The 23,203-nt window shown below is 42.5% G+C and overlaps 2 protein-coding genes across 2 annotated transcripts in view; both read right to left on the minus strand.

The window, feature by feature from the left end:
• Nucleotides 1–23,203, minus strand: part of LOC104965166 (gamma-aminobutyric acid receptor subunit beta-1-like) — a 417,189-nt gene that overhangs the window by 59,846 nt on the left and 334,140 nt on the right. The window lies entirely within an intron of this gene.
• The window catches only part of herc1 (HECT and RLD domain containing E3 ubiquitin protein ligase family member 1), a 99,737-nt gene that overhangs the window by 48,846 nt on the left and 27,688 nt on the right, over nt 1–23,203 (minus strand). The window contains exons 5-26 of the mRNA XM_010794105.1: nt 22,637–22,640; nt 12,931–13,103; nt 12,500–12,655; nt 12,288–12,394; nt 11,690–11,800; nt 11,432–11,602; nt 11,080–11,319; nt 10,753–10,836; nt 9,630–10,189; nt 8,065–8,689; nt 7,455–7,728; nt 6,793–7,003; nt 6,532–6,698; nt 5,402–5,518; nt 4,653–4,908; nt 4,098–4,219; nt 3,783–4,009; nt 2,770–3,038; nt 2,180–2,232; nt 1,858–2,058; nt 1,521–1,695; nt 666–933 (exon numbers count right to left, since the gene is read on the minus strand). Coding sequence (XP_010792407.1) covers nt 666–933; nt 1,521–1,695; nt 1,858–2,058; nt 2,180–2,232; nt 2,770–3,038; nt 3,783–4,009; nt 4,098–4,219; nt 4,653–4,908; nt 5,402–5,518; nt 6,532–6,698; nt 6,793–7,003; nt 7,455–7,728; nt 8,065–8,689; nt 9,630–10,189; nt 10,753–10,836; nt 11,080–11,319; nt 11,432–11,602; nt 11,690–11,800; nt 12,288–12,394; nt 12,500–12,655; nt 12,931–13,103; nt 22,637–22,640 — 4,571 coding nt within the window. The remainder of the gene's footprint in view (nt 1–665; nt 934–1,520; nt 1,696–1,857; nt 2,059–2,179; nt 2,233–2,769; nt 3,039–3,782; nt 4,010–4,097; nt 4,220–4,652; nt 4,909–5,401; nt 5,519–6,531; nt 6,699–6,792; nt 7,004–7,454; nt 7,729–8,064; nt 8,690–9,629; nt 10,190–10,752; nt 10,837–11,079; nt 11,320–11,431; nt 11,603–11,689; nt 11,801–12,287; nt 12,395–12,499; nt 12,656–12,930; nt 13,104–22,636; nt 22,641–23,203) is intronic.

Below are 23,203 nucleotides of genomic sequence, written 5' to 3' on the forward strand. Positions count from 1 at the left end.
CACCTTTAACTCTATGGGCTCTATGGCCGGTCCGCGGACCCCCACCTTTAAGCGGCGGGTTCCAGCAGGAAAAGCTGGAGGCCGGAAAAGAGTGAGACAGGTAGCGCGCAAAAGTAAAAGTGGAACCGAGAGTGGTACGAGAGACAGAACGAGAGCAAGACAGACAGACATTACGAGAGCGAGACAGTTTGTCCAAAGGTGTTATACGTGCGCTGGGAGCGCACCGTTTAAGTTTGAAAGTTGAAAAGTTTGTGTGTCTGAAACGCTATGTGATACAGTACAGTTTACACAGCACAGTGCATGTTCTGTAGCTACTATTGCACTAAATGGTAACACTTGAATACGTTATGCAAATATGCAACTGGTTTGTTGAAATGTTAATAAATGGGAGCTTCCTCAAACAGCCATCTCTTTCCCGACAATCCCCTCTGTGCACGAACCCTTACATATGGTAATTAAACATTAAAACACCTGCGGCTTATAGTCCAGTGCGGCTTATATATGTACACATCATTGAATTTAGCTGCTGCGGCTTATATTCAGGTGGGCCTTATAGTCCGAAAATTACGGTATTTACTGGGCAATATAACTCTTTCAAAACTAAATACAGCTTAAATCAAGCCATGATAAACTAAATCAGCCAAATGATGAGTTACATGATGTACCTGAGTGCAGAGCTGCACCAGCAGCTTGGCAGCGTTGGGGCTGTTGGAGGCCAAGCAGCCCACAGCTGTGCTGAGGTAAGCCAGACAGGAGATGGGTTTGCCCGATTTGGCGGCCCCGCGGGGCCTTTCAGAGTGACCGGAGCCTGATGTTGCACTGGTGGAAAGACCGGCTCTGCCTGCAGCCGCCAGACACATCAGCCTGACCAGAGTCCTGATGTCGGTCAAACCCAGAGACTCCAGACCGGCTGCCAGGCTGCAGCTGGAGCCACTGTAAGGGAGGGAGAGAGGGGGGAGTATAGAGGAGAAGGGAGGAATGAAGAGAGAGGGAAGCCATGTATTAAATAACAAATAGAAGGATATTCTATTCTCAAAATATTCAAATAATCTTCCACATCTTCAACCAAAAATGTAAATGGAGAAAATATTTTAGGAAGATCACTGCGTTATATCTCACCTAACTTATTGATTTTGAAATAGCCAGTCTTATTAAGTGATAAACAAGGAAAGAGGTTGCAAATATTTTATCACATCAACACAAGTTGAAATACACTGTACAGTACCTGAGCAACTCATTTTGTCTAACAAGAATCCCAATTCCATAGTTGTAATTATATTATTTTGGTGCATTAGAACCACTTTTCTATACTATCATGGCATCTTTGCCCAGGTTGTACATTTTAAAATCTTAGAAGTAAGAAATAAGTTGTACAAATAGCCAGAAAACCTATATATATCTGGAATTGCTATTCATCCAACATGTCAGGAGAGCACATTACAAAGCTCCACATGCAGGTCTATTACAAACACCCAGGCCCAGGCAGTGTGTAGGCATGTTCTTGTGTTGATGTCAATTACCTGACAGACAGCAGGGACAGGGCTCTCATGACCATGGTCCTGGCCAGCAGCACCTGGGCTGCAGCCGTCACCCTCCTCAGCGCCATCACCCGGTCATGAGGGTTCTGGAGGGCCGCCGCCTGCTCGCCGAGGGTCACTCTGCCCGAGGAACTCTTATCCACCGAGGTCTGACAGCCTAAACACAAACACACACAGAAGCTTAAGAGATGTTCAAGATTGGTTCTACGACTTATTAGCTTATATTCTGCAATTTTAAATAATTCCATTGTTTTTTGTAGAGAGAGCGTTTGTGTCGCTAACTTCTTCATTGCACCACTCTATGGGATCTTCTTCACACCTATTTGCAGCAGGGTCTCTTCCATGCTGTTGGTGGCTGTCACCATGGCAACAGAAGCTCCAAGAGGGTCGCTGTCTGGAAACTGGACAGCCTCTGGGACGATCTTCCGCTCACTGAGACCCAATGGTCCGACCAAGAGCTCAAACTCCTCCTCTCCCGTCAGCTTCTCATCTTCGTCAACGTCAAGCATGTCCCAGTCCTCTGTAGCGGGACGGACAGACATCAAATATAATTTTAATCAAAGCCAAGCAAAAAGGTCTGTGTATTACTGCACAGAACATTGGATTTTGAATTCAGTTTGACATTTTAAAATCGACAATACCTTCATAGACACTGTCCTGCTTCCCCAGGAGGTCAGGAGCTTGTCCCTTATACCTGTGAACATGTCAAAGAGAAGATTACATGACAATTCATCAGATTCATGTATTAAAATATAACCAAATGTCTGATGATTTCAACATGACAAACAGTTGTACAGATGTACAGTACATGTATGTTTCCAAACAAGGAATTAAAGCTTTTAAAAGTGGTCTGGAGAGTTACCCGTTCCTCAAATCACAATAAAACAAATTATAATAATAAACAAAAGAGAACACTAATCAAATAGTTGTAATCATACTAACCCGAGTGCTAACGTCTTTGCTAAAAGAAAATTGCCATCTCGCGATTGAGCGCTGCGTTCGGCGTCTTCTTTCCTAGCCATTTTGGGGTGCTGTTTGGAAGCACTTTAAATTAAGAAAACCTGACTTTTCAGGAAAGCACTTGTGCAAAGCTTGTGTTTGGCCGCATGAACAAACCAACCTAAAGCGGTCCTCTTTGTAAGCAGCTTGGATGTAAGGGCTAATAACGCTAAGATACAGTGAAGACACATATGCGCTCTCATGTTCACTCGATCTTCTTGGGTGTACCAACCTCTCCACAATGGGGACTTTGGCTTTGCTTTTGATGGCCAGGTACTTCTCTCTGCAGCCTCCACACAGCAGGTAGTAAGGGTTTCCACTCCCACACTCCCCTCCAAACCAGCCGTCTACATAGGAGCCGTTGCTGCGGTAACCTTGCCTGTTGGCGCTGCGACCGCATCCTGGGTGGCTCTTCTTCATGTGCTGGTTGAAGTTGGCGACGTTGGCCTCACACAGCTCGCACACCACAACTTCATCGCGATCATCCGTTTCACACACGTGCTGTGAGGTGTGGTGAAATGACAGAGTGACACACACATTCACATAGATGAAGACAAACAAGACAGAGTTGTTCAGAGCAGCAGGTAGGCATCCATGCGGTGTGTTAGAAATCAACAAAAATCAGTTCCAAGCAACAGCCAGAGAATAATCATGTTGTTAGTGTTAATTCTTTCATTCCATGCCAGTTAGATCAGTAGAGTGAGTGGGCTCTTAGAATAAATATGCAAGCAAGTGACTTTAAAGAGGACATATGCTCATTGTCAGGTGCCTCTACTGTGACATGTTAACATGCTTTAATGTTCCAATAGGTCTTTATTTTTCTCATACTTCCTATGCCTGAAACCAGAGCCCAGTCTGCTCTTATTGGTTAGCTGGTCGTCTCTTGTGGTTAGCTAACCGCTTAGAGATGTCCCGCCCCTTAGACTATCAAATACAATGTATTGGAGTGCTAGCCAGTATAATGGCTAGTGTTAAGAAGTGATGTCCCTATGTTACGTTTCAGGCAGGGTTGTCTGCGAGAGAAACTCCTTCTGGAGGGAACTTTGGGATTGTAGCCTTTGCAGACCATTTACAGGCACAAGACAAGACACTACTGGAAAGGGAAACCCGCAAAAAGCATAAAGGGCCCCTATATGTAGGCCTTTTAGCGTGCACGTATAATATGAGCTAACTGTGAGAAGGGATGTAGGTAAAGAGCAGAATGGAGTTGGCAGCCCTCTGGACAAAGCATAAAGTCACACACACCCATGTTGGCCAGTCCAGTACCTCCGGGATCCACATTCCCAGAATATCCGTGTCGCTGGCCAGATCTTGGCCGAACATGGCCTCCATGGTCTCCTCATCCAGGTCCATCTCCAGCTCTTCGTCCAGGTTGAAGTCGTAGAGCGCGCCGGGGTCCTGCTGCTGCTGGAGCGACGAGACCTCCCGCCGTGATTGGCTGTGGTGCGCCTGCACCGAGCGGTACAGTCCTGCTGAAGGGGAGGAGGTTTAAAGTAAAGTGAAGAAGCGGGCGATAAAGTTATAAGGAAAGGTAAATGAGGCTCTTGTGGAATTCCTTACCAGCGCGGGCTAACAGCGTGCGTGCTGCCAGGTCAAAGCGGTGTTTCCTGCCGGCAGCAGAGCGGCCTCTGAGCGGACCGCCACTGGAGGCCGACGCATTGTCCTGCTCCAGACCCTCAGGACTACAAAAGAACACAAATAAATGCTTTTCAAATATTGAATATACATTACAAATGTTAAATCTTCTGGCATTCAGGATAGGGTAAGAAACTGTAATATTTATAATGACGTGGTATATGATTTAAACTAATGTACATCATTCATGTCTACCATGATTCCAAAAGGAGAAACAGACTTACAAAAGCCTTAACATCATTCTGAAGGTAATAGATACTAGACAATGATACTATTCTCCCTTCTTGTTTTCTCATGCCATGCAGATATCTTCATTCAAAGGAGAATGATATACAAGATAATATATATGTGCTGAGTTTTAGGCTCGTATGTTATTTTTGGATCTTTCTATTAGAACATGTTTACATTAAAGCATGTAAACTGTTGTTCTGAATGTATCTTTATTCGCTTTATTCAACCCTAGAGGAAAAGCTTTTGTACCTCTCGCTGAAGCCCTCCTCCATTTCTGAAGCATCAGCACTGGCGATGTCTCCAGGAGAGACCAGGTAGGGGCTCCTGTCCAGAGATTTGCCTCCAGAAGAGGCTGTTGCTCCTGGACAGGACGAGTCGGAGCCGTCGCCGCCGACACCACTGCCTCTGGTGTGACCCTCTTCATGCTCCTCCTCCGTGCCGGGATGTTCTATCATCCACATGGCCAGCACCGTGATGTTCTGAGCGTCTGCTTCTCCACTGGCACCTGAGTTAACGGGTACAGCACAGAACAGCACAATGATGATCATACTACACTATGTATAGTCTTACCAAACACTTTTTGATCCATTACCAGCTGTTCCTGTACCAATCTGTAGTCGACTGAAAATAGTGATAACTTTTCCCCCTTTTATTCCATGTTTTCAGTCATCACCATCAAGTACCTTGTAGTGCATTTAATGTAGTTTCTGTTGTGTTTGTATTTAAATCTCTTTTAATGTATCCTTTTTTATTAGTAGTTTTTGCACAAAGACACAATTCAGCCTGTTGAATGCAAACTTACACAATCAATTGTTTCCTTCTATGTGAAATGTGTTGCTTTTCTGTTTTACATTATTGTGACATTTCATTATTTGTGATTGTAATAATGCAAGCATTGTTCTCCAATAACCATATATAGTCGATTTTATAAAAATAAATTTAAAAAAGTTTCAATTAAATACAATTTGAAAAAAAGGGGGCATGCAATTCGGACTGACCGGTGGCTTCCAGAGCTTTGGTGATCTGCCGCAGGGAGAAGCCCATCTCCAACAGGGGCACAGCGATGGCCGGGGGAGGGGGGGATGTGGACAGCCTACTGCTGGGGTCCGACAGAGCTGAAGTAAACAACACCACCACAATTAGTACAAATCTGTATGTGTTCGTTATACTGGAGCATGAAATAACAAGAATGTCCTTAGATTTAAACAGCAGCCTTTACTCAAAAAGTGGAATTATGTCTAACAATTAAAGTTACACTTAGGAAATACGTTTTATTTTATTTACTAAAATCAATTGTTTGCTTCCTTATACTCTTACAAATGTGTTTCCTTTCTCTGAAAATATTTGAATATATCGATATTTTTTTGAAAAGTTTAAAACCTGCTTTGTGATGCGTCAGACTCTATTGATTCAGACTGTCAGGTTACATTAGTCCATTGAACTCATCGTAGTTTCACTTTGCATGATTTATCAGAGCAGCGGTTTGCAATGTCACAAGGGGAAACAAATCTCAGTTTTTACAAGAAGTAAAGGTCAAAGGAGGTGGACATATGTAAGGGAAAATCACTTTTGTTTTGCCAATGAGAACACATTTGACCCAACAGAGAGAACGGAGTTAAATGGGTTAAATATTGGACTTTGTATCATCAGCTCTCTGATGTTTGCATCAGTGACTGTAATCTGACAGAGCTCTTTTAAAGATGAACCAAAGGGGAATCCCTTGTCATGAATGATATCAGTCTTCAATGGGTTTGCATTGAATCCAAACCAGGGTCAACAAGCTACAAAACTGTTTGCCATTGTATTTTGTTTTAAATAATACTTTATTAATATCATTCTTTTTTTAAATCAAGTTTAGTAAAACTTAAGTTACAACTCCCCTCCATTGTAGCGCACTTTTTCTAGCACATGATTTTGGCTTATGTCACATTTTATTTCACTATAAAAAACAATATTAATTTGAGATTTCTTCTTTTTTTTTTTTAAGTTATTCTAATAGGCTGCAACCAACAATTATTTTCATTATTGATAAATCACATGCACATTATTTTCTGGATTAATTTAATGAAGTTTGTTGTCTGAAAATTGTCTCTCGATATTTACACTCATGGCAGTCAGGCATACTTACAGGTACCCGTCCTGTTCTGTTGTCTGGAGGGCTGGGAGTCGGGGGAGGTGAGACTCTGACTGCGGCCCACCTCGTCTGAGGGGGAGGTTGGCAGAGAGGTTACTGGGGGAGTCTGAGCTCGCCGGGTTGGAGCCAGACTGGTAGTCGGGTAGCTTGAGAACATTTGCCTGTCAGAGAAGCATTGAAATAATCATCTCGATTGAATCATACATGAGAAACAAGGCTCGTCAACTGACAGTATGTACAGCCATCTGTTCTGACCTGAGGAGGCTGAGAGGCATGACCCCCGGAGACTCTGATGCAGGGACAGTCTCCGTGTCTGTGATGGGGGTGGTGGCAGTGGTAGTGTCCTCCAGTGAGGAGCTCATGAAGGAGGTGGTGCTGGAGGCAGAGGGGCTGGTTGTGACTGGAGTCTGTGCCAACTGCTCCCCCTCTGTACCGTCCCCCTCCCCTTCAGGCTCACTTCTCACTCCTAAGGAAGGGGTGTAAAAAGACAGACAAAGCTGAAAAGTTATTGTTATCTTTTAAGAATTCCCAGCAGTAATAAACAATCACATAGAACCGTCATCAGCTGCTCACCGGACACTTTAGGATTTTACCCCAAGTAGTAAAATCCTAGCTAATTTCCCAGTTTTAGGACTCATTCCTGCACCACTCTATACCACCTAACCCAAGGCTAGCAGAGAACTGAAACTTCGTAGGTTCTTTAGTTTCTCTTTTTAAAAGGTCTTAACAGCACTCCACTCTGTTTTCCATTTTATAAACCCCCCCCAAAAAATGTTTACCTACTGTAATCACACCGTATATGTAAATAGTATCCTGTGTCTATCATTTTAAACATAGGTTGGTGTATTATGTTTTATTCTATCTTATATATAGATTTTAAATGTCTTATCCAATCTAAAATGTTTATATATTCTCACCAGGCTTAGCTTTTCCTCCACTGGGCTCCTCCAACAGCCCATTCACAACAAGCTTGTAGATCATGGCCTGTGCCCGCTCCAGGTCTGCCAGGCCCAGGGCCCGCTTGATGGGGGAGCGCATCACTGCCCTCTTCACCATGTGGCGCATGAGGAACTGCAGAGCCGCTCGCATCTCCACCTCTTCCTGGCACACCGGCGAGGTGGCAGCTGTGCTCCCATTGGTGCTGGCATTCAGATCAGCGTTGTGCCCGCTTGATGCTGCGTCTGGTAACACCTTGATGTTACAAGAGAGGATAAGTTAGCATACATCTGACCGATATTTGACCTGGATTGATTTCAGGTAAGACATTTGACTCACATTATGTGTATTTGTATTAGTTTTGATTGTAAAAGAATACAAATTTTGCAAGAATGCACACATTCACTTCCTCGCAGATAATTAGACGATGAGACTGATACTTGAGCACAAATCTCATCGTCTAACTCTTAGCCGGAAAGCCAATCAAAAATATTTCTGAAAATGTTGAAAGGTTCTACTATAACTATGTTGACTTAAAAAGGTTACTCCTACAACTGAAGAACATAGAAGTAATACAACTGTACCAAGTACCTTTGGTATTAGCAGCAGCTCAGCATACTTGCTGCAGCTGAGCAGGGCGCTCAGGGCCTTCATGGCTCCCAGGTAGAGGTAGGAAAGCTGCACAGCATGGATTTCCGACTGCATGGCGATGGAGGAGGGAGAAGTCTCGTGACTACGGGAGCCGTGCTCATGGCCTTTCTTCCTGCTTCCCTCAACAGGAGTGTGAGGAGCTGCAGTGAAGAGGGTCTCATTTCCTCCACTCACAACAGAGGAGATTTCGCTCTCTGACTTTGAGTTGGGTGCTGCATGTGCCTTCACCTCATCAAGGCTGTGGGACACACGCATGTCAGAGGTGTTTGGAGCTCCAGATGCTTCTTGGTTATCTTTTTCTTCGTTTCGGTTGTGCCCATCGTTCTCCGCCTTGTCTTCGCTACCCGTGGGCTCGTGCCCGGTGGAGGCCGCGTTGCGATGCTTCTTGTCGTGGCGTCGCGCGCTGAGCTTGGTGGCGGTTTCCTCGTGGATGCTGGTGAGGTAGGTGAGGTCCAACAGCAGCGAGGCGGTGAGGCCGCGGAATCGTGCCACGTCGAAGGGCAGCGGCTCGCAGGGTTCCAGGTTGTACAGCGGAGTGTCACTAGGCGACCAGAAAGTTGGGAAGCTTTAATAGAAGGGAGTGGAGAGTGAAAGGAGACAAGGGAAGGAAACACAAAGTGAGGGAAAGGGCACGAGAGAGAGAGCACGGCATGCAAAACAAATCAAGAGATGGAATGTGTGGAGACCAAAACCTTGATCAATGATTTAATGGGCCATGCACAAGAGTTATGGATTAATGACGCGAGGGGCAAGTCAATAACAACAACATTGAAATAGAAAATAAGAGCGAGGGAAAATGAAAAGGTGATTTAAAAGTAATGAGGTGGCTAATGCAGTGTCAGAAGAATGTGAGTACAGGTGAAGAAACATTCAGCTCCAAAGGTGTTTTAAGATTATTTTAGCCATGTAGTCGTTCATGTAGTGCTGATCAATGTTTGCCTAGGTCAGTGGTTCCCAACCTTTGCATACAGTTCTGTGTGTTTTTTTTATTTAATTCAAAATCGTACTATTTAATCTGTTCCTTTTTTTCAGTTTTTCCTTCTTGCATTTTCTCGGCCATTGTTCCAATAGTTTCGACTGCATATTATTAAAATGCTAAATGAGGCTGTTGACAAGTTATCGTGTCCTTATTCTGTGAGGTTTAAACGTTTTCTTGCACTCTATAAAATCCAGAAAGTACAAACTTAACGACAAGTCAAGCAATTGCAACCCCACATGGTTGGGAACTACTGGCCTGGACCAGTCACATTATTGTTGAATATTGAATTATAAGAGATCATGTGATCCTTATCTTTTGGAAATAACAAGGACTTTCCCCTTGTTATTTGATAACTAAGTAAAAGTATGGAGGCCTTTTGTCATGAAATATTGTCAAAATCAAAATAAATGTATCAGCAGCTGACAATTAGTTAAAAATAATTAAACATACTAGCAGCGTATAGACAAAGAGAAATGTCAAAGACAGTTGACAAAAAGATGCCACAGCAAAACATGTGTGCCGGTACCTGATGGTGACCTCGGCCTCGTCCCACTGCACCTTGGCCGAGGTGCTGCCCTCCTTCACCACGCCCAGCAGAGTGGCGTGCCTCCCGGTCTGCTTGTGCACACATCGCCCACCGACGCGTAATCCCGCATCCGCCCCTCCGATCACCGACAGGACCGGCCACACCTCCGTACAGAGCGTCCTGAGGTGGTGCTCCGACAGCTCTCCCAAGCCATGCTGTCGTCCGTGGCGGCCCCTCTCCTCCTCCGTCCTCGTGGGGGTTTCTTGGCTCTCGCTCTGAGCGTCGTGCTCCTCGCGGCTCTGCACCGATCGGCTCTTCTTCAGCCTCTGACCTCCACCGCTGCCGCTTGCACTGGCAGACTCTCTGAAGCAGAGTTTGATCTTGTGGAGGCGCTCCGTCATGGTCTTGTTGATGCAGTGGGTCCAGTGGTCTGTGCGGTGTAGGATGCGGATCAGCTGTGTGGTGGCCTCGGCCAGGACGGTGGCCATGGGGCTGCAGACCGGGTCGCCAGGCAACAGGTCTCGAGGCGTTCCCCTCATCTGCATGTCACAGATCTTAACCTGGAATTTTTTTTTTAAATAAATAAGCTAAATATACATACATAAATACAATATGTGTATACATAATAAGTTGAATGTAATACCATAGAAATATTGATATCATGTTTCTTATAAACATATATTAGTATCATGTTAATTTACAGGTGCCTCTTTTATCGTTTCTTTTCTCCAAAGAAACAAGACTAAAAGGACAATGCACATTAAACAACATCAATGTAAAAGGTGTTGACAGCTCATTTGTTCCCAAAGACAATTTAGGGGACATTCGATTTTACATCCATGTGTGTCCAAAGTGTCCCCACTTCAACATTTTAATTCAGAACAGACTTTTGTGGGAAATGTTTATAATGAGCACATTCATTCTTGAGGTCTGGCCATAAAAGGTCACAGTGACCTTGTCTTTTGACCGTGCTGAGGCAAAAGATTAAAGATAAGAAATCTCAGCCCCAGGTAATTGTTGGGTCACTCTAAACACAGTCGAGCAAGACGACAGAGGTTAAATCCCTCATACAGACGGAGAACAAGAAGGATTTTCAGTCAGATGGACACTTGTGTTGTCTTACCTTCTCCCCTGGGTTGCTGCTGTAGAACATCACACAGGGATAGAGCTCTGTGGCGTCAACATCCTCAAAGGCTAACTTTGGTTCCTGTGGAATCACAAGTTAGCAGTTAGAGGTGGACACAGGACAGTGAGGCCATAGAAAGCTTTTCTAAATATCTTTTGTTTTTATGTGAAAGTGCATGAAAGGTTCTATATAAATGAAGTAGATTTTTTATATTATTTGTATTATTTTAAGACACTTATAATCAGTGTTTGAAATTCAGTTTTTATTCCACATGCCACTTGTGTTGTTGAAGCGCTTCGAGAGGTTGTGTCTTGCGTCTCTCACCTCTCCGTTCTTGCCAAAGGAGATGGTTCTGGCCTCCATGTCCAGAACACAGGTGATGAAGTCTCCCTGCGTGAAGCTGCTAAGTGTCAGTGTTTGTTCTCCATTGTGATAAAGATTTCCGCTGTATGCCCGGTACAGCCACATGTCAGACGTGGTGCGGTGGTTGAAGTCGTGCACGGGCCATCGTGAAACGCCTACGCACGTACCCTCGTTGCCGCGGTTCTCCTTGACGATGTAAAACTACAAAGAAAAAATCAAATGTGAAATGAATGACATCGATTTTGATTTTGATTAAATTCTGAGTTAACTGGATGCAGGGTTCCTCTTAAAATATATGTAATGTTCTTATTACCTTCCACTGGTAGCATCCAGAGGAGATACCAGTGGAGGCCAGGCCGTATCCTTTCCCCCCACTGCCATGCGTCAAACCCTGGCCATTTTCCACCACACAACACTGAGCCTTCTCTGGGTCAAAGGACACTTCCTGGATGGGAAGGTTCTCGTCCTCCTCTTCTGCCTCTCCCTGTGGAATAAAAAAAACATGAGTCACTCAAACAACAATTGATGATACAGAAAGGTTGTTAGGGATAGAGAATGGGTTGGTTTGTACCTGTAGTTTGAGTTCCTGAACTCTTTCTTTAATCTGAATGGAGTGTTTGGCTTGGGCAATGGGAGCCTCCCACATGCAGTCAGACAACAGGGCGAAGAGGCGCTCAACAACCTAAAGGAGAACAAACGGTATTAGCTCACTGACTGTTTTAAGGGCTTATTAAACAGCTTAGTAGAATACTCAATTCTGATTGGTCAATTTGGACATTGTGCTGTCCGCCCTTTTCCATAGCAGAGCTTGCTAAAGACGCTCGTCATATCAATCAGCAGAAAGAAGTAAGGTACATTTAATGTCAGCTTTGGCAAAAAAACACATGCGTTTTCAGAAAACTCAGTGAGTTGGAGGACAAAGAAATCAGCAGAGGGACAGACAGAATGTAAACACTAAAGGGAACACGGTTCAGTGCAACAGACTGGTTCATTGAAAATAAATGTGAACAGACTTTGACGCAGAAAACGTGCTGCTGTATTTTTAAGTCAAGCAGGTGTCAAGAACATATTTTAAAAATTAAAATGTTATCAAATTAATAGACTTATTTCTAAGTGATAATAAGCGGGATATCGGCAGGGAGCAGGTACGTATAGTGATAATAACATACCTGTGTGACTTGGTCGTCTTCCATATTGGCCTCACAGGCAGGCAGGACAGCCTCCAATACATGAAGAGCAAGGAGCCGAGTTCTTAAGTTCCCAACCAGAGGGACCCCTAGCAATAACCAACCAAGAGTTAATGTCTCAGCTTTGTTTTTCATCAGATTAAGTACTGCACATTTATAGCAGTTAAATGATAAGGTACATAAGGTGGTGGTACCTGAGCAGCATTTCTGTGCAGCTATGTTGAGCAGCACTTCAGTCCATTTAGGGGAGGCCATCTTGGACTGGATGGCCTTCGAAGACACCACCCTCCTGAGGAAAACCAGGAAGTCTCCAAGGTGGAGCTCAGCAGTGTGCTGCTTACGGAGCAATGCTGAAGAAACAAGACGACACAATTATTACATTTCATGGAATAAAAACCTTCATTGTTGACAAAAATGTACAAGGTTCAATCTTATCATTTAGGAGCTTTTTTTCTCCACATTTATGTTAAATAATGTCTTTGATCATAGCTATTGTTATTGAAAAACCAAAACTGAAATACACCAATACAGTAGGTTGTATTTCCTATCAAACACATGAAGGACAACAGAGCCCACTCATCAGGTGACTGAAACTGACAAAAAAGATAAAGAACTCCAGGATCACCTCTGAAGTCTTTCTTCTCAGAGTCAGCACTGTCCTCCTGTTTGTTGTCTTCTTGCTCTTCCCCAGGAGAGAGGAGACTGACTCCTGCCTGAGACAGCAGGTTCTTCAGCTGACTGCATAGCAGGTCCAGCAGTGATTGAACCACCTTAGGACTCAACTTGTCTGCATATGTCCTGCAAAACAAAGAAAAGACACAATGTAATACTTCCTTAAGGCCAACAAAGTTTCTAATCTCAACTTCATTCCTCCAGTATTAAATGTCCCAAGAGAAGACACTATGGGTGAATATGGTATTTCTTTAAACGTTAAATCACTCCATAAACCCCAAAAGAACCGTCATAATTTTTATAATAATAAATAACTAATACATCAATTAAATATTATTAACAATACTATAGCTGTGTCCCAATTCAGCGGCCGCATCCTCCTGAGGATGCATTCGGAGACCGCATACGTCACTTCCGCCAAACGAAGGCTGTCCCAATTAAAAAAAAGACAAGACTCCTCCGAATGCGGCCCGCAAATGCAGCCTTCTTTCCCCAGATTTGGAGGATACATCTGATGTACACTCCGCGGTGTACCATATCCCAGGATGCAACGGGTGACTGTGACGAATTAGTTTTAAAAAATATATATGGCTTGTAACGTCCCATCAACGGCTACAACGGTTTCAGCTGGATTCGTTTTTAAATGTACTCACCCAAATAGTAAACGACATGAAAGAAAAGTAAACCTATTTAATTTGTGTAATATACTGGCAATTGGAGATGTCTTCTTTATATTACATACATAAAATAATATGAAGTGAAAATATTTCTAAACCCTGTTTGGTTTTCATATTGTTGGGATTCATTATAAAGCTAATTTATTTATTTAACTGCTTTTGTTATACAAATCTTACTGCAACAATTTTGTTTTGATAGGGAGCAATGAGCAGACTGCGCAATTTATCCAGATGCGCGGGGAGAATGAAGCCCTCTTCACGGGGGCCTGTTGCGACCTCGGGAAAATAATTTAAACATATTATATAACACCAAAATAAGTACAGCTAGATCTGACTCCATATTGAACAGTTTTGAAAACAGTTTGAAAATATTTTGCTTAGTGTCAGAAATTATTACCGGCACTTGTGACTGCAGCTGGTTGCTAGGTGACGGGGGCTGCAAAATGTAGGGGTAACTGCCGGTGACGTACAAGGACATGCTCCGTAGACTGTCTCATTTCGCAGTCCGCGGAGGACCCAAGCTGATGGGACCTCAGCCTACTGCAGCTGGTACGTCAGCAGAACAAAGATTCTGAATTGAGACACAGATTATATATTATCACTAAGCAATATGCACATTCTAGGTGAGACTCATCCGTCATCCTTTAAATATGTACGCACATTGGTTTTGAATCCAAATCAAGTAAAGACATGCTACTTTTGGGTGAGTTAACGGTATCAGTGCTTCATTTAAAGGATGTTAATGAATAAGGTTCTCACAGTGCCTTTTGTCCGCTTTAAGGTATTACTTAAGGTAGGGTTAATGTTGCTCTCAAAGTGCCCAGATTGATGCTTTTTAACTTCAATAATTTAGAAAAAAATCTTCCCGGGGGAGCATGCCCTCGGACCCCCCTAAAGGAGGCGACGACCCCCTAAAGGATGTTGGTCCAACCCCCCACTTGTAAAAAATAGGCACTTTACACCTGCACCCCCCAACAACTTCACTGGGCTAAGCCCAGATCTCCTACAATCCTACAATCCCCCCCTGGGGCCGATGTAGCGCTATATTCATACCATGAACCACCCTCAGCTTGATTTGCACACTTCTGGTTATAGATGCTTACTGCATTTCGTTGTCTTTGTACTCTGTCCAAATGACCAATAAAGTTGAATCTAATTCTGAGAGCTACATAATGATCGTAGGAGATTGAACAATTTTTTAAAAACCGGGGGGTGATCATAGTGCATGTAGGTGTAGGGTTCCAACAAAATACAGTATTTATGTGGGTGTACAATATTATCTTACTAATACACTGGGTGATGGGCAAAATTGCCACTGGTTCATTAACTATATGTTGAAAGACTCTTAACTTCCCAAGGGTTAGCTCCATGCATTTATGTCACTTGTTTTTTCTTGCTGGTAGGTGTAACTTGGACTATCAACTTTCACTACTCAGCTACTTATGGGTGCTGGAGCAGCAGTGGGATGGCTGGCCTACAAAATTCCGTGGGATGAATCCTAACGGGGTTTTGCCAGTTTAACCCCACGAGACCACCCCATTCATTTTTGTTCCTCGTGGAGCACATTGGGTTTTGGTCCTTATTTGAGGTTATACATGCTTCAGCATTGGCTTTGAATTTAAAAAAAAGATTGGAGTACAAGCAAATGCCTTAATTGCTGTAAATGCACTGTTACACTTTTTTCATGTGAATACAAATGTTTAAACAAATATATATATTTGTTGCATTGAGTTGTTGTGCTCTAATGTTGTTTGTAATCTATACTTTTTGCATAACTAACACCGATGTCCTCTCAAGGACACACAAATTCAGTTTTTTGTTAGTCATTATGTTTACCACCCTAAAAGGGAAAAAAAGGACATTTGAAACCTTTTCTTTCTGGGGCTCTCAGGAGGGAGCCAAATTGATAATATAAACAATGGCCTTAAGTGAAGTAAAATGTTATTCCTTGTGGTTCATGAGATCAACCCAAAGTCAGTACTCATCCCACAGGCCACACCTGTTGCGTGCGGCACGTCCTAACGCCGGTTTCCCTTTATAAATCACAAATCAACTCGAAAAATGCTTCACGTAATATATACGTAACCCATATTTTTCTATAATAGTCAAGAAACAGCCCCGTGATTATATTCATTTTGACTGACTGCATGAAGAAAGATCCGCAGGAAATGACGAACAGAACAGCTAAAAAAGACATTTAACACAACGTGTCAGATTTAGTTATTTTGGGAAGGGTGGAGACCCAAATCACATTGTTTGGGTGGATGCAGTTTGAACGCAGAGTAGCAGCATGAAGGTCGGATCGTGCACCAAAATAAATAAAATACGGGAGTGGGTCCGAAAAAGTCTAATGACAAACATAACCATACCTTCCCCACAGTCCAATGTGTGTTGTGCCGGGGACAGTTAGACCCCCCTTGATGAAAACTGTAAAAGAAATATAACTTAACTTTAGTCTAAGTTATCTCAGTGGGTCTCAAACGTTTTGATCACAACTTTATGTCAACACCCCATATTTCCAGGGCCTCCCTTTTATAATTTATTGGGATAAACAGGTTTGAAAAATAACTTTCAATGTAAAACTATGGAACAGTAAAACCAATATATCGTTTAAACTGGAGAGATAAAAAAATATGCATAAATCAGCGCGGAGAACTGCCCCAAGCCGAGCTCATAAGCTCGAGGCCCCTGCGCAATGTGAGGCCCATGCAGCTGCATGATTGGCCTGTAGCGGAGGCGACCGGCCCTGCGTCCATCCCCATTCCATTGTGTAATTCCTTGGAATACTCTATTGATCTTTATCCCTTTTCCTACTGTACGATTCTCTGGTTGGGGCCGGGGGCGCCAGCCGCCCAGCTAAAATCTTGCCTGGACAGCAAATTGTCTAGAGCCGGCCCCCTGCTGGGAGTCCAACGACAGGCAACTTTGTTTATATCCATTCTTAAATTGGCTTAATCCATCTCTCAACCATCACATCTCCAACCGCATACATGAGGTAACTTTTATTTATGGTATTTTTTTGCACAAATAATTTCTGCTCCCATTCTTCCCCTTCTGCGCTACACCGGTGTCACAGTTCCCGTCCTCCCCTCCCGTTTTTGTGCTTAGTGGCGTACCATTGGGTCAGAGTTTGCGTGGAGGAGCCGGCAAGTTTTCCCTCAAGTTTGTTTTTTATAAATCGCAACATTTGCCTATAGAAACTGGCGTACCGCCCACCTTTTGAGCGTACGCACGCCGTTTATGAAATGAGGCCCCCCTGCATTAAAATGTTAGCTCCCCAAATAAAGAGTACAAAAGTAATTAGGCATCAAATACTTAAAGTACAGAATGTAAAAATACTCAGTATGGCAAATTGGACATTTCAGAATCATTTAATATCATATCTTTTGATTATAATTAAGTGATGGCATTAAAGTGTGGACCCTAGGTTTTAGTCCAGCTTTGTATACTGGCAGCGGTAGGGCCTTGGTGAATTTACTCCCCGAGAAGTACTAAGGTAACTAACATCTGAATCTGTTGTTGAGTATAGTACAAAGTAGCATAAATTGGAAATACTCAAATAAANGGGGGGTATGCTCTGCTGAGAAATCCCGTCGGTATGATTTTCAATACCGTGACGTCACAGACTGTGCGCCAAATCACAGATGCGTTTCATTCTATTACACTGACACGGAGTTTTGACAGGGACGACATTGGTTGTAATGCACAGCACGCGCCAGCAGAGGGCAGGGGAGGGCAGTCCGTCTTTCCCGCTCTCAGAGCTCAGCACAGAGCTGAGCTGAGCAAGATGGCGGCAGCATTTGCCGGCCCCGAACTCGGACAACTAGTAAAAAAGAAAAATGCCTCTGCGCCTGTTTGGGACTATTTTGGGTTTACTCGTCCCCAGTGACTTCATCCAGCACAACGAGAGACAGAGGCACTTCTTTGTGAATGTTTAAGACGGGGTGAGTGAGTGTTGACATTTTTTAATCCTATGCAACTGGTTGATGGTTTTGTAGTCGAGGTCGGACGGTTTTAAAAAGGAAAGCATTTACGTGCTAAACATTCACGCGAGGAATCCAATGAATCAAATGGAAATAAGGTTTTTAACACATGCACGGAATAATATTGCCAAACTAGTTAGTGAATATAGCAAACTTTATTCAATAAGTCAAGTATTTACTCCCGGAAAATGTTTATGTATGATGATATACTGTTAACTTGGCTCACAATGGAAACAACGTCGGACATCTACAAACGCGTCCTGTATCCAATCTCAAAATGTGCCATTTGCACAATTTGTCATGTATGCAGCCCTTGTTTTGCACTTGCGCGCACGTCGCGGCACTTTGCGAGCGTCTACCGGCTCCGGCTGCATTTTACACCGAACATATAATATACCGTTCGAAACATCTATTTGCCGCCGAACGCCACCTCGCTCAAGTCGACCCAAGTCATACCGTCATATACCGTAAACCACGGTATGATGTCAGCAAGGTATGACGGTATGAAAAAAACGATACCACCCATGCCTAATACACATACTGTAATAAGGACTGTTTGAGTGTATATTAAGAGGCCAGCATCAGTCACTGCTGTGCACTGTCCCTGTGAGAAANAAATGTACTCACCCAAATAGTAAACGACATGAAAGAAAAGTAAACCTATTTAATTTGTGTAATATACTGGCAATTGGAGATGTCTTCTTTATATTACATACATAAAATAATATGAAGTGAAAATATTTCTAAACCCTGTTTGGTTTTCATATTGTTGGGATTCATTATAAAGCTAATTTATTTATTTAACTGCTTTTGTTATACAAATCTTACTGCAACAATTTTGTTTTGATAGGGAGCAAGGAGCAGACTGCGCAATTTATCCAGATGCGCGGGGAGAATGAAGCCCTCTTCACGGGGGCCTGTTGCGACCTCGGGAAAATAATTTAAACATATTATATAACACCAAAATAAGTACAGCTAGATCTGACTGCATATTGAACAGTTTAGAAAACAGTTTGAAAACCGTTTGAAAATATTTTGCCTAGTGTCAGAAATTATTACCGGCACTTGTGACTGCAGCTGGTTGCTAGGTGACGGGGGCGGCAAAATGTAGGGGTAACTGCCGGTGACGTACAAGGACATGCTCCGTAGACTGTCTCATTTCGCAGTCCGCGGAGGACCTAAGCTGGGTCCTCCGCGGACTGCGAGGCTGGGTCCTCCTGAGGACCCAGCCTCTGAATTGGGACACAGCTTATATTATTACTCACATTATGACATTCTGGTTTTGTATTAACAGTTATCTGAATATGTATGTTTTGAATTCAAATCAGGTAAAGACAAATTCAAACTTTTGGTGAATTTACACCTATCATGCTATATTTAAATGATATATTGTAGTGCCATACCTATAAGGTATATTTATACGTCTGTTTTCAAAATACCAAACAGATCATGCATTTTAGCCATGCCTCATTTCGCTCTATTTGCTGTTCTCCAGCCCTGTTTTTGCAGGGGGCTGATTCTGTGAGCTGCAGCTGACCACGCCCCCCTGCAGGAGAGGAGAGCATGCTTTGAGATCAGCTGCTGGGCTGTCAGAAGATGGGGAGAAAAAGAGATCTCCGTCCTCCGTGTTTTATTATATGATTATATAGAGTCATTATTCATTTCTTTTAAAGCTCAATAAATAACAAAGAAGACCTTTGACCGGCACTTTTCTAATTTTGTCCGGAAGATTTAAACTTTAACGTCCGTTAAAGTTTAAATCTTCCGGACAAAATTAGAAAAGTGCCGGTCAAAGGTCTTCTTTGTTATTTATTGAGCTTTAAAAGAAATGAATAATGACTCTATATNGATGTTTAAAATAAACAAGGTATCTACCACGATTGTTTAAATGGGTAAACGTTTTTCGGGCTGCTAAGTTGGGATCGCGGAGAAATGCTCTCCACAGACCCATTCTCACAGCATTATAAACCTTTTTCTTACTCAATATCAAGCCACACTTATTGTTTTTACTTCGGCTGTGAGCGTTTGTGTGTGCTCAGGATGAGTTTCGCTATGTCTCGCTGTATCGCCGACCCGGAAGCCTGTCCGCTCCTCGCAGCAGATCGCAGAAACGAGCCTCGCTACTTCCCGACCAATCAGAGCACACTGGGCTCACAGGGGAGGGTGGGGGGGGGGGGCGAGGAGCTCCAACAAGCCGTGTAGGACAGAGAGTGGATACACATACTATACAGAGATGCTGTATGAGAAACCAATGTGAGTTTGGAAAATTGCACAATATAAATCCATTCTAGTAGACCTCAACAATGGAAATACGATCAGTAGAAATGGCCATGACATGGGACCTTTAAAATAATTGGCATTTTGGTTTGAAATTCACTTAAATAATGAGTTGCTCGCTAATGTAATCCATTTTAGTGTCAGTTGACTAGATAATAAATCAACCAAAAAATCAAGAAGCTCTCAATCAGTCCCCCAACTGTGAAGATACATTAAACGCAGTCTTTTGAACTCGACTTTAATCTTTCTTCGTTCAGATACAGTTCTTGTTTCAAACCAGCTCCAACTTTTGATCGTCTGATCCCTGCTTGTTGTGTACGTCTTGAACTTCTTCTGCCTCTATGAATCAAACATGAGAACAGCCCAAAGATAGTGGGATTGATAGATTGTTGAAGTTCACATTCCCTCATGCTCCCCTGGCTTCCCCCCCCCCCGCAGTGTGACAGAGAAGACTTTGACAAATCTGTAGCGCCATGGAGCGATTGGTGTTGGTGTTGGGTTACCGCGGTGATTTCAGCAGAAACTCCTGCAGTTTCTTAACAGAAGGGGAGAAGACACCTGCTGTACCTGATGTTGTTCTGACTTTCCAGGAAAATGTCATTGAGGATTTGGAGCTTTTGCAAGTTATTCGGGAAATAATGTGATCATATATTTGAGATGTTCTGAAAACAAAGGAAGCTTGCAGACGGGGCTTATCTGTCCAAATGTCATCTGTTGATCGAATTGTGAAAGTTTAAACCACCTCTTTACCTCTCTTCATCATCCTCTCACCTCTCTCCATCATCTTCCTCTCTTCAAGTCAATTAGCTAATCATATTGTAGAAAATGGTTGAGGTGATATCTTCAGATTGATTGTGTCCAGTCAAAACATTTTTAGTTATTGATGCAAAAGACAGGAACGTTGAAGGAGAAAGTAGGAACCAGTGAATGTGTGGTAATTAAAAGAGCAGTTAATTGATTATCCAAATAGTTGTTTATTCCAGTTTCTGGTGTTTTTATTTAGTATCTTTAACCCTGATTCAGTGGACATGTTTCGCCCGTTGACCAGGGATGATTACAACATTCAAAAATGTGAAAGCAGTCAATGTAAACTCATCAATTCGTTAAACATTGATAGTTGATATTGGGTACTGCTTAGATAATACTTCAGTACGTTCAGCTGATTTCTGTGGGGTCTGATTTCAGCCATCATGTATGAAGCTGTGGATGGTGAGGGGAAAGTCTGTGGTTTCTTCTATCTTTTCAATCTTTCTATTACTTATTTTGAACATCTTTTAAGTGCCTCACAAGAATCGCCTAGATTAGCACCGTCTGACCTCCAAACTCGTTCAGTAAAACATCTCATTGCCTTTCCAAAGACTACGTCATTGTTTCCACCAGACAGGCAGACTCAACGATGATTTATTGTATATTAATAATACACACACACACACACACACACACACACACACACACACACACACACACACACACACACACACACACACACACACACACACTTCTTTGTCCTTGTCAGACTCACCCGCTTTGTTTTCTGATACAAAAAACAAGCAAATTGATAACGTTGTGAAAGTGTAAGAGTCAGAAGGGAACTATTTGGAAGATAAGGAGACGTGATGGAAAGCTTCAACTTGTGAGAAAAGAAGTCCCTCAAGGATGAGAAAAGATAAATATGGGCCACTATGTTTATGTACAGTGTTATCACATAAATCAACATATTACATCTAAAAATAATGTTGTTATGCATGAGATACAATAAGACTAAGATTTCTGTTCATATTTAACATGGAGACTACTTGTTTTATGTTTGAATGCAGCATTTACAGTCACCACTTTAAAGATTAATGTTAACCTCATAAGCTGACTGACTGGGTCTGATTGTTTATGATTCTCTGTGGACGGCCTGGAGACAAAAATCTCTTCTTTAACCGTTTTTTTCTCTAAGTAAAAGTAAAGAAAATCCTACATTTGCAGCTTTTTATTGTGGTTGACATGCAAAACAAGACACAGCAGCATTTAGGGCATGATCAAAATATCGCTTGACGTCGATTCTTTGTTTCTTTTTTACCAGAAAAGGGGGCGGGACCGTCATTTTACCAGACAGTGACGTAGCGCTGCTCTCATCAATGCTCACGATCCTCTTTAAGCTCTCTTTATGTTCAAAGTGCATCTGGGTGATTCTCTGAATCGGGTGCCTTTTGGGTCTTTACATTTTTGAAAAATAAAACCAAAAATATTGCATATTTGATCATAACATCTGGTAGTGGACTACTTAAACCTTTGAGTAAACACATTTTCCCACCTCAGGCAAAAAAATCCAAATAATTACTTGGAATTTCCTTGAAAATATATGACGGGTTGAAGTTGTTGACAAAAAGCAGCCATGAGACCTTGTTTAGCGAAGATATGGCACCACATGGAAGTTAAGAACATTACAAAATGTTAATATTTAGCAAAACTATTGTTTATTTTTTAATAAACAATTATTTACTATTATTAATTCATATAACAGAGTTGAAATGTTGTGCTTGTCAATCTTAATCTGACGATAAAAAAAAATGAAATATAGGTAAGAGAAGATACTGACACTTGGTTTTCTTTGCCGCCTTTTCTTCAGAAGTCTTTTGTGATGTCATTCCCTCAATGCAGATCACACATGAGCTGTGTCCCAATTCAGAGGCTGGGTCCTCCTGAGGACCCAGCCTCGCAGTCCGCGGAGGACCCAGCTTGTGTCCTCCGCGGACTGCGAAATGAGACAGTCTACGGAGCATGTCCTTGTACGTCACCGGCAGTTACCCCTACATTTTGCCGCCCCCGTCACCTAGCAACCAGCTGCAGTCACAAGTGCCGGTAATAATTTCTGACACTAGGCGAAATATTTTCAAACTGTTTTCAAACTGTTTTCAAAACTGTTTTCAAAACTGTTTTCAAAACTGTTCAATATGGAGTCAGATCTAGCTGTACTTATTTTGGTGTTATATAATATGTTTAAATTATTTTCCCGAGGTCGCAACAGGCCCCCGTGAAGAGGGCTTCATTCTCCCCGCGCATCTGGATAAATTGCGCAGTCTGCTCCTTGCTCCCTATCAAAACAAAATTGTTGCAGTAAGATTTGTATAACAAAAGCAGTTAAATAAATAAATTAGCTTTATAATGAATCCCAACAATATGAAAATCAAACAGGGTTTAGAAATATCTTTCACTTCATTCTATTTTAAATGTAATATAAAGAAGACATCTCCATAATCGCCCGGTTTATATTTAAATATAAAAATTAAATAGGTCTTAC

This window comes from Notothenia coriiceps, unplaced genomic scaffold, assembly GCF_000735185.1.
Source record: "Notothenia coriiceps isolate Sejong01 unplaced genomic scaffold, NC01 NC01_scaffold00037244, whole genome shotgun sequence".
Classification (NCBI taxonomy): Eukaryota; Metazoa; Chordata; class Actinopteri; order Perciformes; family Nototheniidae; genus Notothenia; species Notothenia coriiceps.